This window comes from Mustelus asterias, chromosome 23 (assembly GCF_964213995.1).
Source record: "Mustelus asterias chromosome 23, sMusAst1.hap1.1, whole genome shotgun sequence".
Taxonomy (NCBI): domain Eukaryota; kingdom Metazoa; phylum Chordata; class Chondrichthyes; order Carcharhiniformes; family Triakidae; genus Mustelus; species Mustelus asterias.
In genome coordinates this window covers 63,542,240-63,558,978 of record NC_135823.1, presented here as the reverse complement: position 1 = coordinate 63,558,978, position 16,739 = coordinate 63,542,240, and the positions used below count along the sequence as shown (strand labels likewise).

Sequence of the window (16,739 nt, the reverse complement as noted above, 5' to 3'; positions counted from 1 at the left end):
AGAATAGGAAGCGGATAACCTCACTTTTTTCCACATTATATTCTACCTGCCATGTTTGGCTAAGTTTCGTTAAGTCTGTCCAAATCCTCTTGAAGCTACTTTGCATCTTGCTTGCATTCCCACCTAACAATGTCATCCACAAACTTGGAAATATTACATTTGGCTCCCACATCCAATTCATTGATATATATTGTGAACAGCTGGGGCCCCAAGTACTGATCCCTGCGGTACCTCACTAGACAGCCTGCCAACATGAGAATGACTCATTTATTCCTACTGTGTTTTCTGCCTGTTTAGCAATCCTTGCCAGTATTTTCTCCTATCCCACGTGCTTTAATTTTGCTAACCAACCTCTTGTGGGAGAATTTATCAAAAGCCTTCTGAAACCCACTGGCTCTCCATCAATTTTGTTCATAACATCCTCAAAAAACTCCCAACAGGTTCATCAAAGCATGTTAACTATGTCCAATCAGGTCATTAATATCCAAGTATCCATTTCCTTTATAATAGATTCCAGCATTTTCCCTACCGCTAATGCAAGACCAACAGGTTTGTGGTTCCCTGTTTTTCTCTCTCCCTTTGTTCTTAAATACTGGAATGACATTTGCCACCTGCCAAACTGTAGAAAACATCACAGAAATCGGTAGAATTTTGGAAGATGAACACCAATGCATCCACCATCTACATCTTTGCCTCTTTCAACAATCTAGAATGTAGGTCATCAGGTCACAGGGACTTATCAACCTTCAGTCCCATTAATTTCTCCAATACAAGCTTCTTACTTGCTAATACAAATTTCCGTCAATTCCTCATTCTCCCGAGCTCACTGAATCTCTAATTCTGAGAGATTTCTTGCATCTTCCATAGTGAAGACAAAGTCAAAAGTAATCATTTAGCTTCTCTGCCATTTCCTTATTATAATATCTCTTGGCCCTTCCTGTAATGGACCCACATTTGCCTTAGCTAAACATGAGCATTCAATAATTAAACCTCACTTATTTTATGGTGTTTTAAAGTTAACTATCAATTGTGGATGAAACAGAACAAAAGCTAAATAAGGCTTGTGCGATTTGCAATATTTCCAGCATGCAACAAATACACCAAATGCTAAAAAGTAGAATCCACATTTGTTCAAAGTCACTTTTAATTTCCATGTGTACTTACAAAGGCTAAAATCACAATATTTCAATAAAAATTCAATGTTGTATCAGGTTCCAGCATGATGGCAAGGTGGCACAATGGTTAGCACTGCTGCTTCACAGCGCCAGGGACCCGGGTTCGATTCCCGGCTTGGGTCACTGTCTGTATGGAGTTTGCAAATTCTCCCCGTGTCTGCGTGGGTTTCCTCCGGGTGCTCCGGTTTCCTCCCACACTCCAAAGATGTGTGGGTTAGGCGAATTGGCCATTCTAAATTGCCCCTTAGTGTCAGGGGGACTAGCTAGGGTAAATGCATAGGAATACGGGAATATGGCCTGGGTGAGATTGTGGTCAGTGCAGACTTGATGGGCCGAATGGCCTCCTTCTGCACTGTACGATTCTATTCTATGATATTATGAACTTTCAGTCAATACTTTTAAGAATTAGACACAGACTATTTAAATAGCCATTGCAAATGACACAACCTTTGGTCTTTTGGACCACAGATAATCCTCAGTCTGAAGCAAATACCTAATTAAATGTGGACATTCACAGCCATCTGGGAAATTCACACATCCCTTTGTTCAAGGATGGATCATCAACAAAAGAACTATAGAATTTCAATCATGGACAAAAGGATACATTGAAACTCAATGTGTGCAAGACAAACATGAATAGATTTTGGTATCGTCCATTGTATTCCGATGGTTTCCCTTATCCAAACTTGACTGAGTGAGTCTCAAGATGTCAAACGACAACACAGGACAATTGGTATCAACAGACAACACTATTTGGAAAAAGGATTTTGAACTTGTGGAAGTCACGTGACGAGGGAATCATTTTGCGGTGCATTGGCCAAGCTAAATTCTCCCTCAGTGTACACAAACAGGTGCTGGAGTGTGGCAACTAGGGAATTTCACAGTAACTTCATGTAAGCCTACTTGTGACACTAATAATAAATAAATAAAGACTATCTGCTTTTAAATCAGGAGCTGCTTGCAGACAGGGAGAGTTCCACCGAAATCCATTGAACTAGCTGTAAGTTATCCAAGCAGCATGGTAATAAATAGCAATATCTTGAAAGTGGGAGATCCTAACCTGCTCTAACTTCAAGTTCACCTGAGAACCAACCTCCTGGAAATTCGACTAAAGGAACCCTGGCAGTTTGCTGAGAATCCTTCTCTTTACAAGGCCTTTACCTCAACTACAAAGCATCACCTTCATTCTAAGAAACTACAGGCCTGCCACAAAAAAGACGGAGATAATTATAAGTTGTAATGTTTTACCTTCATCTGTATCTCATTTGTGTGTTTGTGACAGCGTGCGTAAGACAAGCAAGTGAGACCTCAGCTCAAAAATCCAGTGAAAGTGTGATAATAAATAACCTTTATTTTAAAACTCACAAAAAGCTGGTGGCTGGAATTATTTAATTGGGACACTCAGTCGGAGGACAGGAAAACACACACCCCTTACACACAAACATACTGATCACAGGCAGAAAGAAAAACACAAATTCTGACCGTGACAATTGGCTCTTACCTCATTGTAGAAAAAATGCACCGTATGATTGTTAAGTTTAAGGGAAAGAGTTTTCAAAAAGGAAATGTAATACGCCATAATTTCCTCATCAGAGAAGTCAAACTTGTGCACAATGATAGAGTTTACATGGTTATTAGAAAGCAGATAATCTGTAAGAGAATGATAACAATGTAAAAAGTTTGAAAAACTAGATTCATCAGTCAATGGAAACTCTGGGAACATGAATAACTGTGCAAGCCATCAGTATGCTTCATGGCAGCAATCCAAGAAGCATCTTATGCTCAAGATAGAAGACAAAACAGTCGGCTTATGCTCGTGATTTCCAATACTAAGATTTAATAAATATAAACAAGTGATTGCATTAAAATCTGATAGATCCATCACACCTTGAGAGTCTTTCTTCTTAGTGCAGGGATGCAGAAGTGTTTTTAAAAATGGAATTTGCTAATCAAACAGAAACACAAAAACACCTATCGTGCTTCTTTTTTTCAGTTAAGTTCAGATTACCCACCAAAGGTATTTTGCATTTAAAGGACAAAACATTTTGGTAATAAAGTCACAAGTTTCATTACCACAAGAAAAGGGGCAGGGTTGAAGATTATTAACGTGAAACAGAAAACACACTGCTGCCCTGATGTGAAACCTCTCAGGGGATGCTCATATCAAACTACACTCAGCACAACATCTTACCTGCATTTTTCATTAGAAGCAAATTTAAATGTAACTGACACACAAAAAAATTATTTTCTAAAAGCATTTGGACATTGCTACGGAGCGAAGTACATTTCTAAATATTCCTCCCCTTTTTTTGAGGGAGAGAGAGAGATACGAGAGGGTGAGAGTAAGGCTGAAGGCAAAGAGAAAGGAAAGAGAAAACGTGTTCTGATGAAAGATCATTCTGAAATATTAACAGTTTCTTTCTCCACAAGTGTTGCCTGGCCTACTGAGCATTTAATACTTGTATTTATTGAGAATGTGCGCTTTCATTTACTGTTACTTCAAACTTTTAAAAAATGAAGTTCGTGTCCAATTAATCTCACCGATGAGTTGAGAGGTCAGTGCTAAACATGTCATGAAACAATTTCTAAATTCTAACACATGAAACAGGAAGAAGGAGGCAGTGATAAATACAGAGAAAGGCAGTGTATTTCTTCATTCTAATCTGATTTAACATAAAAACCACAGTTTTAAAAGCAAACACCCTCATTAGTGGAAAATAGCTGATAGAGGGAGGAGAAGAAATTCCTCGGTTTGAGGATGAGGGGGCCTCAGCTCCTTTATGGGGCAGGTGTGAGAGAGTGCGTAGGGGCTTCCAAAGAGCTAGAGAAGGGATGAATAAGGATGGGGAAAGAGATAGGGACAGTAACGGTGGTAAGGTTTTGGTAGGAAGGGGAACAGTAGCAAGGTGAAGGAGTAAGGCAGTACCCGGAAGTGAGCGGGTGGGTGAAACGCAATGGTTGGTTAAGGGGAACACAGCCACGCTGAAGGCTACATTTTCTCTATATCCGCCACCCCAAGAGCAGCCTGTAGCCATTGGTGACTTCTCTCTACCACAACACCTTTCACCAGGGCGGCACAGTGGTTAGCACTGCTGCCTCACAGCGCCAGGGACCTGGGTTCGATTCCCGGCTTGGGTCTGTGCAGAGTTTGCTGTTCTCTCCGTGTCTGCGTGGGTTTCCTCCGGGTGCTCCGGTTTCCTCCCACATTCTGGAAGACATGCTGGTTAGGTTCATTGACCCGAACAGTCGCCGGAGTGTGGCCACTAGGGGAATTTCACAGTAACTTCGTTGCAGTGTTAATGTAAGCCTACTTGTGACACTAATAAATAAAAAAAAACTACTGGCCAAAAAGGGAGAATTAGCAAAACACAGGAAGAAGCAGAAACAGAAGAGGGCAGAACCAGACACAGACCAATATTAAGGCATCAGAGATGGATAAAAGTGTGACCATATTCTTTGATTTACCATAGGAAACATCACAGAAATCAAGAAGTGATTTATAAAGAATCAATACTAAATATAAGAAGCCCCTGTGTGAAAGTGGTCCTTCAAGAATAAGATTAATCATATAATAGAAAGTACTAAGGTTCGAAAGTGGAACAAAAGTAATTGCCCTTCTAAGTTTTATAATGCAATGAGCAAAAGTCTCAGTAACAATTGAATTTACATCTAGTGTATTCATTCTAAGCATCCACAACTGGAGAGGGGAAAAAAAAGTTCGTACAAATTTTATTATAAAAATTACTATATACTTACACAAAGAAGTTTCATGGCTAATATTTTCAAACAGGATATTGATGGTCTGAAGCAGCTGTACGCAAACATAGCGTCCAGATTTCTGCCGCAAGATATTCAAGAAGAAGACAAACATGTTTTTCTCCAAGAAAAAGCTGAAACAAAATACATTTTCATTAGCATTCAAATGCTATTTCAGACAGTGGCAAGTTGTCAATGCAAGTCCATGACTACGATTCAAGAACCATCCTGTGGAGCTTTACTCCAAAACCTTAAAGCCCTCTACTCTCCTCACCTCTAACAACACAAGTCATAGAATCCCTAGTGCAGGAGGAGGCCATTCGACCCATCAAGCCTGCACCAACAACAATCCCACCTAAGCCCTATCCCAGTAACTCCATGTATTTACCCTGCTAATCCCCCTGACACTAAGGGGCAAGTTAGCATGATCAATCAACCTAACCCACACATCTCTGGAGTGTGGGAGGAAATCGGAGCACCCGGAAGAAACCCACACAGACACGGGGAGAACACGCAAACTTCACACGGACAGTGACCAGAGGCCAGAATTGAATCTGGGTCACTGGTGCTGTGAGGCAGCAGGTGCTAATCACTGCCACCCAAGTCCATGAACTCTTTACACCAGGATGGAGCCCATACAGTTGCTTCTATTATTACCACATAGAAAAAAGGAGTAGGCCATTCAGCCCTTTGAGCCTGCTCCGCCATTCATTATGATCATTTAACTCAGTACCCTATTCCTGCTTTCCCCACATTTCCTTTGATTCCTTTAGCCCCAAGAGTTATATCTAACTCCTTCTTAAAAACATACAATGTTTTGGCCTCAACTGCTTTCTGTAGTAGAGGATTCCACAGGCTTACCACTGTCAGGGTGAAGAAACCTCTCATCTCAATCCCAAATAGTCAACCCAGAACCTCAGACTGTGATCCCTGGTTCTGGGCTCCCCCGACATTGGAAATATCCTTCCTGTATCTACCTGGTCTAGTCCCATTAGAATTTTATTAGTTTGTGTGAGATTCCCTCCTCATTCTTCTGAACTTCAGCAAATATAATCCTAACTGATTCATTCTCCCCTCATATGCAAGTCCAGTCATTCCAGGAATAAGTCTGGTAAACCTTCTCTGCACTCCATCTATAGCGAGAGCATCTTTCCTCAGGTAAGACTAAAAACTGCACACAATATTCCAAGTGTGGCCTCACCAAGGCCTTGTATAATTGCAGCAAGATAGCCTTGCTCCTATACTCGAATCCTCTCGCTATGAAGGTCAACATAACATTTGCCTTCTTTGCCACCTGCTGCACCTGCATGCATATCTTCAGCGACTGGCATACGAGGACACCAGGTCTTGTTGCATATTCCTCTCTCTCAAACCATAGCCATTCAGATAATAATCTGCCTTCCAGCACTACATTTCCCCTCACCTGGACATCAACCCCTGTCTCTTTCAAAAGCACAATCTTCCCCACTCCTCAAAAGGCTACCCTTGCAAACTGACACCCCATTACCAACTTCCCTTATCCTCTCCCAAGTCTCTGAACAGGTCACTTCTCAAATCTATCACCATCCTTTTCAAACTCCATGTTTGAATCTCTCTATGATGTGGAGATGCCGGCGTTGGACTGGGGTAAGCACAGTAAGAAGCCTCACAACACCAGGTTAAAGTCTAACAGGTTTATTTGGTAGCACAAGCCACAAACTTTCGGCGCACTGTCCCTTCATCAGGTGAGTGGGACTTGCCTGGGCTTGCAAAATCTCTAAGTGTCCTGGCTGGAGACAATAAATACACATCACTTTAACCTGTGCTTAACCCTCTCTCCACTCACATTGTCTGTACGTTTAAGACTTGATTACCTGTAAAGACTCGGATTCCAACCATTATCTTGTAAATTGAGTTTGTGTCCATATGTGCCCAGTTTGTGAACACCACTCCCACTCACCTGATGAAGGGGCAGTGCTCCGAAAGCTTGTGGCTTGTACTACCAAATAAACCTGTTGGACTTTAACCTGGTGTTGTGAGACTTCTTACTGTGAATCTCTCTAATCAGGTTTTCACCCTTGACAGCATTGGAAGAGTTCTAGCCAAAATCACAAGTAACATCTGAAATGACTGACTACAATGCACCATCCCTCCATATCCTCTCTGCAGCCTTTTAGCAAAAGGCCACACAATCGTTCTGCATAGCCTGGTTCTAATCTTAACTATTTGATCATACCCAGAATATCACCAGCAATTGATTCTCTACCCACACTGCACCAATTCCACAAGATGCAGGAACAGGCTATTTAGCCCATCGAGTCTGATCCGCATTACCTTAGGACTGCCTCAACGATCTACCATTGATGTCCCACCCGTCCCAAATTATTAATCAAAGCTTAGCCTTCTTGGCAACACAATCCGAAAAGATTGCAATCCAAGAGCAGCGTGGTAGCACAGTGGTTAGCACTGCTGCCTCACAGAGCCAGGGACCCGTGTTCAATTTCCGGCTTTGGTAACTGTCTGTGCGGAGTTTGCACGTTCTCCCCGTGTCTGCGTGGGTTTCCTCCCACATCCAAAGATTTGTGGGTTAGGTGGATTGGCCATGCTAAATTGCCCCTTAGTGTCAGGGGGACTGGCTAGGGTAAATGCATGGGGTTGTGGTATAGAGCCTGGGTGTGATTGTGCAGACTCGATGGGCTGAATGGCCCCATTCTGCACTGTGGGATTCTATTATTTCTTTACTTCTCTGCCAACTCACTCAGCACCTCCACAACCTCTGTAATGTCAGATTGATCACCAAACACTCATGGATGAGATGTTAAAACATGGGGAGGACTAAAATCATTGCCTTTGGCCCTACCACAATCTTTTCCACCTCCCGCTCACATTGTCTGTACGTTTAAGACTTGATTACCTGTAAAGACTCGCATTCCAACCATAATCTTGTAAATTGAGTTTGTGTCCATATGTGCCCCGTTTGTGAACACAACTCCCCCCGCTCCCCCAGCCACGGTTTCTGACTGTCACAACCTCTGCATCTCACTCATCCCTGAGCCAAGCTCCCAGCCTCGTAGCTTCTGCACCATAAAGACAGACAACTTCCACTTTGTCACACTGTCTTGATTGCACCCCTATCAACACACCTGACGGTGGGAGTATCTACACACTTGGTAGCTCCACAGCCAGTCTTCCACTCTTCACAAAGTGCAGGTCACCCAACATGCTGCAAATCAACAGAAATTCTACTGACCTACAATGGTTCACTCAACATATCAAATCCAGTAAAAATGTTATTGAAGCTCCATCCTAGTTTAAAAACCTTCTCCAATTCTACAAGATGTCTACTTCTGCTCTTCATTTCTCCAGCCCTGAGCTGTTATTCATTCCCTGCTCCCTTGACAATGTATCTGATGGTAATGCTTTCAACCACAACAGTCTCTCACTCTGGAAATTCCTGCATAAACTCTCAGCTTCTCAACATCCACCCTCTCCCCCCAACTTTAAAATCCATCTCTTTCTCCCCTAATATCATCTTCGACGGTTTTACATCTACTTAAGTCTGATAATGCCTTTATGAACCAAGAAAGAATATTGCTCTCCGTTAAAAACATTAACATATATGTTGCTGAAAGAATAGGAGCCACTCAATTCTATTAATCTGGGCAGTATTATATTGCTAGCGACTTGGGGAAAAGTATCTGAAGTCTGTACCAGTTGAATGTTACAGATGTGGGTATCACTGGCAGAGTCAACATTTATTACCGAACCAAAACAGCCCTTTCAAAGACGATGGTGAGTCACCTTGTAGAATCGCTTATGGAAGGAGTTCCAGGATTTTTACCCAGAGATAATGAAAGAACAGTGACATATCACCAAGTCAGGGTGGCATGTGACTTGGTGAGGAACTTGCAGTTTGCAGTGTTCCCAAGCATCTGCTGCCCTTGTCCTTCTAGGTGGTAGAGGTCAAGGATTTGGAATGTGCTATTGAAGGAGCCTTCATGAGTTGTGGCAGCATATTTTGTAGACGGTACACACCAACAGTGCTGCCACTGTGCATCGGTGGTGGAGAGAGGATATGTTCAAGCTGGTGTAATGGATGCCAATTGAGCAGGCTGCTTTGTCCTGGATGGTGTCAAGCTTTAAGTATTATTGGAACTGCACTCCAAACAAGTGCAGAGCATTCCATTAAACTCCTGATTTGCACATTGTAGGCGCTGGAAAGGCTTCATAGGAATCATGAGGAGAATTGCTCACCCAAAATATACAGCCTCTGACTTGCTCTTGTAGCCACAGTATTCATGTGTTGGTTCAGTTCATTTTATGGTCAATAATGGCTCCTAGGATGATGTTGGTAGGGTATTCGATGTTGGCAATACCATTTACTGTCAAGGGTAAGCGATAATTCTTTGCCCGAGAGTCATAGAAGTTTATAGCATGGAAACAGGCCCCTCAGCCCAACTTGTTCATGTGCTCCTTTTTTTTAAAAAAGCCCTTAAGCTAATCCCAATTGCCCGCATTTGGCCCATATCCCTCTATACCCATGTAACTATCTAAATGCTTTTTAAAAGACAAAATTGTACCCACCTCTACTACTGTCTCTGGCAGCTTGTTCCAGACACTCACCACCCTCTGTGAAAAAATTGCCCCTCTAGACTCTTTTGTATCTCTCCCCTTAAACCTATGCCCTCTAGGTTTAGACTCCCCTATCTTTGGGAAAAGATATTGCCTATCTAGCTGATCTATGCCCCTCATTATTTTAAAGCCCTCTATAAGATCTCCCCTCAGCCTCCTAATTTCCAGAGAAAAAAGTCCCAGTCTATCCAGCCTCTTCTTGAATATTTTTTGTTGGTATTCACACTGGAGAGGGACAGTGTTGTCGAGGGGAGTACTGAGATGCAGGCTGTTGGGATTGATGTTCATAAGGAGGTGTTAGTAATTCTGGAAAGGGTAAAAATAGATAAGTCCCCTGGGCCGGATGGGATTTATCCTAGGATTCTCTGAGAGGCTAGGGAGGAGATTGCAGAGCCTTTGGCGTTGATCTTTGTGTCGTAATTGTCTACAGGAACAGTGCCGGAAGACTGGAGGATAGCAAATGTTGTCCCCTTGTTCAAGAAGGGGAGTAGGGACAACCCTGGTAATTATAGACCGGTGAGCCTTGCTTCTGTTGTGGGCAAAGTATTGGAAAGGATTATAAGAGATAGGATTTATAATCACCTAGAAAGGAATAATTTGATTAGGGATAGTCAGCACGGTTTTGTGAAGGGTAGGTCGTGCCTCACAAACCTTCTTGAGTTCTTTGAGAAGGTGACCAAAGAGGTGGATATGGGTAAAGCGGTTGATGTGGTGTATATGGATTTCAGTAAAGCGTTTGATAAGGTTCCCCATGGTAAGCTTTTGCAGAAAATACGGACACATGGGACTGAGGGTGATTCAGTGGTTTGGATCAGGAATTGGCTCGCTGCAAGAAAACAGAGGATGGTGGTTGATGGGAAATATTCATCCTGGAGTTCAGTTACTAGTGGTGTACTGCAAGGATCTGTTTTGGGGCCACTGCTGTTTGTCATTTTTATTACTGACCTGGATGAGGGCGTGGAAGGATGGATTAGTAAATTTGCGGATGACACTAAAGTCGGTGGAGTTGTAGACAGTGCGGAGGGAAGTGGCAGGTTACAGAGGGACATAGATAAGCTGCAGAGCTGGGCTGAGAGGTGGCAAATGGAGTTTAATGCGGAAAAGTGTGAGGTGATTCACTTTGGAAGGAGTAACAAGAATACAGAGTACTGGGCTAATGGCAAGATACTTGGTAGTGTGGATGAACAGAGGGATCTGGGTGTCCATGTGCATAGATCCCTGAAAGTTGGCACCCAGGTTGATAGGGTTGTTAAGAAGGCATACGGTGTGTTAGCTTTTATTGGTAGAGGGATTGAGTTTCGGAGCCAGGACGTCATGTACAAAACTCTGGTGCGGCCACACTTGGAGTATTGCGTACAGTTCTGGTCGCCGTATTATAGGAAAGATGTGGAAGTGTTGGAAAGGGTGCAGAGGATATTTACCAGGATGTTGCCTGGTATGGTGGGAAAATCGTATGAGGAAAGGCTGAGGGGCTTGAGGTTGTTTTCGTTCGAGAGAAGAAGGTTAAGAGGTGACTTAATAGAGGCATGCAAGATGATCAGAGGATTAGATAGGGTGGATAGTGAGAGCCTTTTTCCTCGGATGGTGATGGCTAGCACAAGGGGACATAGCTTTAAATTGAGGGGTGAAAGATATAGGACAGATGTTAGAGGTAGGTTCTTTACTCAGAGTAGTAAGGGAGTGGAATGCCCTGCCTGCAGCAGTAGTGGACTCGTCAACATTAAGAGCATTCAAATGGTTATTGGATAAACATATGGATGATATTGGAATAGTGTAGATTAGAGGGGCTTTAGATTGGTTCCACTGGTCGGCGCAACATCGAGGGCCGAAGGGCCTGTACTGCGCTGTAGTGTTCTATGTTCTATAACTCAATCCATCAAGTCCCGGTAGCATCCTAGTAAATCTTTTCTGCACTCTTTCTAGTTTAATAATATCCTTTCTATAATAGGGTGACCAGACTGTACACAGTATTCCAAATGTGGCCTTACCAATGTCTTGTACAACTTCAACAAGATGTCCCAACTCCCGTATTCAATGTTCTGACCGATGAAACCAAGCATGCCGAATGCCTTCTTCACCACTCTGTCCACCTGTGACTCCACTTTCAAGGAGCTATGAACATGTACCCCTAGATCTCTTTGTTCTGTAACTCTCCCCAACGCCCTACCATTAACTGACTAAGTCCTGCCCTGGTTCAATCTACCAAAATGCATTACCTTGCATTTGTCTAAATTAAACTCCATCTGCCATTTGTCAGCCCACTGGCCCAATTGATCAAGATCCCGCTGCAATTGGAGATAACCTACCTCACTGTCCACCAATCTTGGTGTCATCTGCAAACTTACTAACCATGCCCCCTATATTCTCATCCAAATCATTAATATAAATGACAAACAACAGTGGGCCCAGCACTGATCCCTGAGGCACACCGCTGGTCACAGCCCTCCAGTTTGAAAAACAACCCTCTATAACCACCTTCTGGCTTCTGTCACGAAGCCAATTTTGTATCCATTTAGATACAAATTCTCTATCATCTGTTGGTGATGATCATTGTTTGACACTTGAATGGTGTGAATGGTACTTGCTACTTATCAGCCCAAGCCTGAATGTTGTCCAGGTCTTAACTGCATGCAAGCATCACTGCTTCAGTGCTTGAGGAATTGAACACTCGACAATCACCAGCGAACATCCTCATTTCTAACCTCATGATAAAGCGAAGGTGATTGACGAAACAGCTGAAAATGGCTGGACCTAGAACTGAAGAATTCCTGCAGAAATGCCCTGGGGCAAAGATGACACAACTGTAGCCAGTTTAACTCAGGTTTTTCACCCGATTCCCAGCGACGAGTTTTACTAAAGTTTTAAAGTTTATTTATTAGTGTCACGAGTAGGCTTACATTAACAGTGCAATGGAAATACTGTGAAAATCCCCTAGTCGCCACACTCCGGCACCTCTTCGGGTACACTGAGGGAGAATTTAGCATGGCCAATCCACCTAATCAGCATGTCTTTCGGACTGTGGGAGGAAACCAGAGCACCCGGAGGAAACCCACACAGACACAGGGGGATAATATGCAGACTCCGCATAGAGTGACCCGAGCCAGGAATCGAACCCGGTCCCTGGTGCTGTGAGGCAGCAGTGCTAAACACCGTGGCTAATGGACTCTTAGCCAAGGTCTCATTGATGGCACGTTCAGCCAAATGCTGCCTTGATATAAATGGCAGTCATACTCATCTCTGGAATTCAGCTCTTGTTTGGACCAAGGCTGTAATGACATCTGGAGCAGGTCTAACTGAATATCAGTGAGCAGGTTATTGGTGAGAAAGTGCAGCTTGATTGCACTGTTGAGGACACATTCGATCACTTTGCTGATGACTTATGGAATGGTAATTGGCCAGTTGTATTTTGTGTACAGAACATCCCCAGGCAATTTTCTACTTTGAGTAGATGCCAATGTTGTAACTGTACTGGAATAGCTTGGCAAGAGGTGCAACAAATTCTGATGGTAAAATCTCCAGCACTACAGCAGGGATTTTTTCAAGGCAGCAAAGATTTGGAATGTGCTGTTGAAGGAGCCTTAATGAGTTGTGGCAGCATATTTTGTAGACAGTACACAGTGCTGCCACCATGCATTGGTGGTGGAGGGAGGCTATATCCTTGCTGTATCCAGTGTGCTCACTCATTTCTTAACATCATGTGCAGTGAATTGAATTGGTCAATGACTGGCTTCTATGATGGTGTGAAACTCAGAAGGGGCCAAGATGGATCACCCACTCAGCAGCACCGGATGACATGAGTTTGATGGTTCTAGATAAAGCTGGACTAGTCAGACACAAATGTAGCTTTTGGAATTGTACTGAAATCACTGTACTTTCTTCCCAGAATTAAGGCTACATATCATTTTAGTATTTTGGGAGATGCAGTGGTATTGTCACTGGACTAGTAATTCAGAGACCAGGGGAACTCAGAGCTCCGGGGATCCTGGTGAAAACCCCATCACTGCAGATGGTGATTTTTAAATCCAATAAGAAATCTGGAATTAGAAGTCTACTAATGACCATGAAACAATCGTCAGAAGACTCCATCTGGTTCACTAATGTCCTTCAGGGAAGAAAATCTGCCATCCTCACATGGTCTGGACATCATGTGACTCCAGAGCCACAGCAATGTGGTTGACTCTTAATTACCCTCTGAAATAGCCTAGCAAGCCACTCAGTACAAAGGCAGTCATGGATGAGCAATAAGTGCTAGCCCAGTCAGCGTTACCCACACCCTATGAACCAAGAAACTTTCACCATGTTGTTCAACAAAACTAGACTAAATTATTGACGAAAGCACTAATATCTGGTGTTAAAATCCACAATACACCAGTCTTCAGAAAGACAACAGCATAAACCAACAATACAACATCTTATGGACATGGCTCACAGGGTATACTGCAGGGTAGTGGCACAGCACAGCTTTGTGACAACATGCTGGTCCATGTAAGGACACAGATTTGTGCCCACATGTCTCACGCAGGGGAGTTCTAGTCTTGCCATTAAGGGAGTAGAAACGATAATCAGTAATTGGTTCCAAAAGAGAAAATGCTGGAAAATCTCAGCAGGTCTCGCAGCATCTGTAAGGAGAGAAAAGAGCTGACGTTTCGAGTCCAGATGACCCTTTGTCAAATCTAAAAGGCATAGAAAGTGGGAGATATTTATACTGCAGAGTGAGGGAATGAAAAATGAGTCATAGCCACAGAAACCAGGGAAACCAGCTAATAGCTGTTCACAGAGAGAAAAAAGGGTGTGAATGGCCAAACGGCAGAGAAGTTAAAATGAAGATGTGGGGGTAAGAGAGATGGAACAGAGGTAAGATTTAGAAAAGGAGAAGCAAAGGGAGAGAAAAAGGTAAGGGAAAGGACGTAAAGTAAGGGGAAAGAGTGATGGGAGGAAGAAAAATGAAGAAAGACAAGAAATAAAAGGTAGAGAACAGTAAAAAATTAAATAAAATAGAATGAAGACAATGGGGTCGAGGTGAGGTAGAGCAAATCACCTGAAGTTGTTGAATTCGATGTTGAGATCAGAAGGCTGTAAAGTGCCTAACCGGAAGATGAGATGCTGTTCCTCCAGTTTGCGTTGAGCTTCACTGGAACATTGCAGCAGGCCAAGGACAGACATGTGGGCATGGGAGCAGGAATTGGGTGGTGTTTTTTGAAAATTACAGAACACACAACATCGAAAGCATGGGAACAAGTTGGCTGCCTGGTTACTTGCCAGGAAATCATACTTGAAGTAGGTTTTAAAATCTCTTGCTATTTAAGCATTGGTTGCTATTGAATTCTCAGACTGAAGCCAAATGGATTAGTGCAGAACTTGCTTCAGGATCGTTTTACCCAAGTGAAAAAGCATGAGTGTGACTTACTCAAAAACAGAGCTGTCATTTTGATCTCCCCAAATAAGGATCTCTGTGATAGAGCGAATGGTCTCCACCAGCAGGTTACGATTACTATCCGTCACAGTTGTATTCTTCGTTAAGACATGGTACATGTACCTAAAGAAACATTTAAACATGAATTTATACTAAAAAAAAAGGAAATCACATAGCAAACTGCAAAATATCTGGTCATACCCAGATTACTGGGGATCTCATTGGTATCTCTTGCGAAAGAACATAATTATTATAAAATGAAGTTTTAAAAAAGTAGCAGTCTTTTCACGCTGCCCTATACATTACAAAATACAGGCCCAGATTTTGCAGTGACAAATAACATTCACCTTCACTACTCCACTTCTGGAGTCCACACATGCAGAATAACACGTAAATCCAGACGCCGTTTTTAGTGAATGCACTTCATTGCTGCCTCAACACTGATCTGCCGAACATGGCAGTTTGAAGGCTTGGTTGCTCATTTTCTCTTGCCGATGGAATCTGGCCTTTACATTACGTCTTTCGCTAGCTGAGTCAAAAGTGGGAGCCATACAGTTAGTTATCCAATCCATATTTCACTCAGTGGCAAAGTGACAGCATTTGCCAGTGACCTTGAAGAAAGCTTCCTCTAGATGATCACTGTTTGCACAGACTTCCCCTTTCCCAATGGCAGTTCAAAGTCTAGTGCCAAGTCAAGAGGGTGTCCTGGCATGCTCCACATCATGCAGCAGTAGTAACAGCAACAAGAAATGCAGCTATTCATATTGAAGCACTCACAATTTGCAAGCCAGAAAGGTTAAGAGCTCCAAATCCCTGCACTTTTAAGTTAAATTTAAGATTGCAAAATAGATATATTTATTAGGGCAGCAGGGTAGCACAGTGGTTAGCACTGCTGTCTCACAGCACCAGGGACCCAGGTTCAATTCCGGCTCTGAGTCACTGTGTGTGGAGTTTGCACATCATTCTCCCCGTGTCTGCGTGAGTTTCCTCCGGGTGCTCAGATTTCCTCCCACAGTCCAAAGATGTGCGGGTTAGGTTGATTGGCCGTGCTAAATTGACCCGATTGTCAGGGGGAGTTAACAGGCTAAATATGTGGGGTTATGGGAATAGGGCCCGAGTGGGATTGTGGTTGGTGCAGACTCGATGGGCCGAATCCCTCCTTCTGCACTGTAGGGATTCTATGATTATAGTTAAGGTTAAAAACAAAATGTTGCACACAAAAGATAGAATTTTCAAAAAAATATTTGGAATTTACCATAATGGAGAAATCTGGCAATCCACAAATACAATATTACTTGTTCAGGACCAGTAGGCTGTTTAACAACAATTGTGAAACTAGCACATCATCAAAAACCCAGTTATGCCAGTTGTAACTTTTTCAATTTGTTTTTAAAAACAGCGAGAGTAACAGTGTAAAAACCGAAGTTCTCATCAATTCACTGATTACTTACAGATGGAATTCTGGGGTACCCCAAAAGTACACCCCTGAAGGAGCACACACACAATGATAACTTGCTGACAACAGAATGCTGCAAAATCTGGCCTATATTTTGAGGTGTACACTGTAATATATTCCAATAATTGTAGCTTGAGAAGGTACACCTTGTACAGTTTCAAAATATTATAAATATATTTTTCCACAGGAACATGGTTGCTTATCCACATTTCGGCACATAAATCCTAAATGTATGGAAAAGGAAAGATCGATCCCAATTCTGGGTCACAGGCATTTCCACCGAATATGTCAACACAAGTTGCTATGTTTTCACCCGCAGATATTCTCC

General features: G+C 42.8%; 1 protein-coding gene across 5 annotated transcripts in view; it reads right to left on the bottom strand.

Annotated features, from left to right (window-relative positions):
• The window catches only part of clec16a (C-type lectin domain containing 16A), a 270,292-nt gene that overhangs the window by 248,719 nt on the left and 4,834 nt on the right, over positions 1-16,739 (bottom strand). For all 5 annotated transcript variants that reach the window (XR_013500698.1, XR_013500697.1, XM_078240789.1 and 2 more), the window contains exons 2-4: positions 14,950-15,078; positions 4,932-5,065; positions 2,677-2,825 (exon numbers count right to left, since the gene is read on the bottom strand). Coding sequence is in view for 1 of the 5 variants with exons in the window: in XM_078240790.1 (XP_078096916.1) it covers positions 2,677-2,825; positions 4,932-5,065; positions 14,950-15,078 (412 nt within the window). In the remaining 4 variants the exon portion in view is untranslated. The remainder of the gene's footprint in view (positions 1-2,676; positions 2,826-4,931; positions 5,066-14,949; positions 15,079-16,739) is intronic.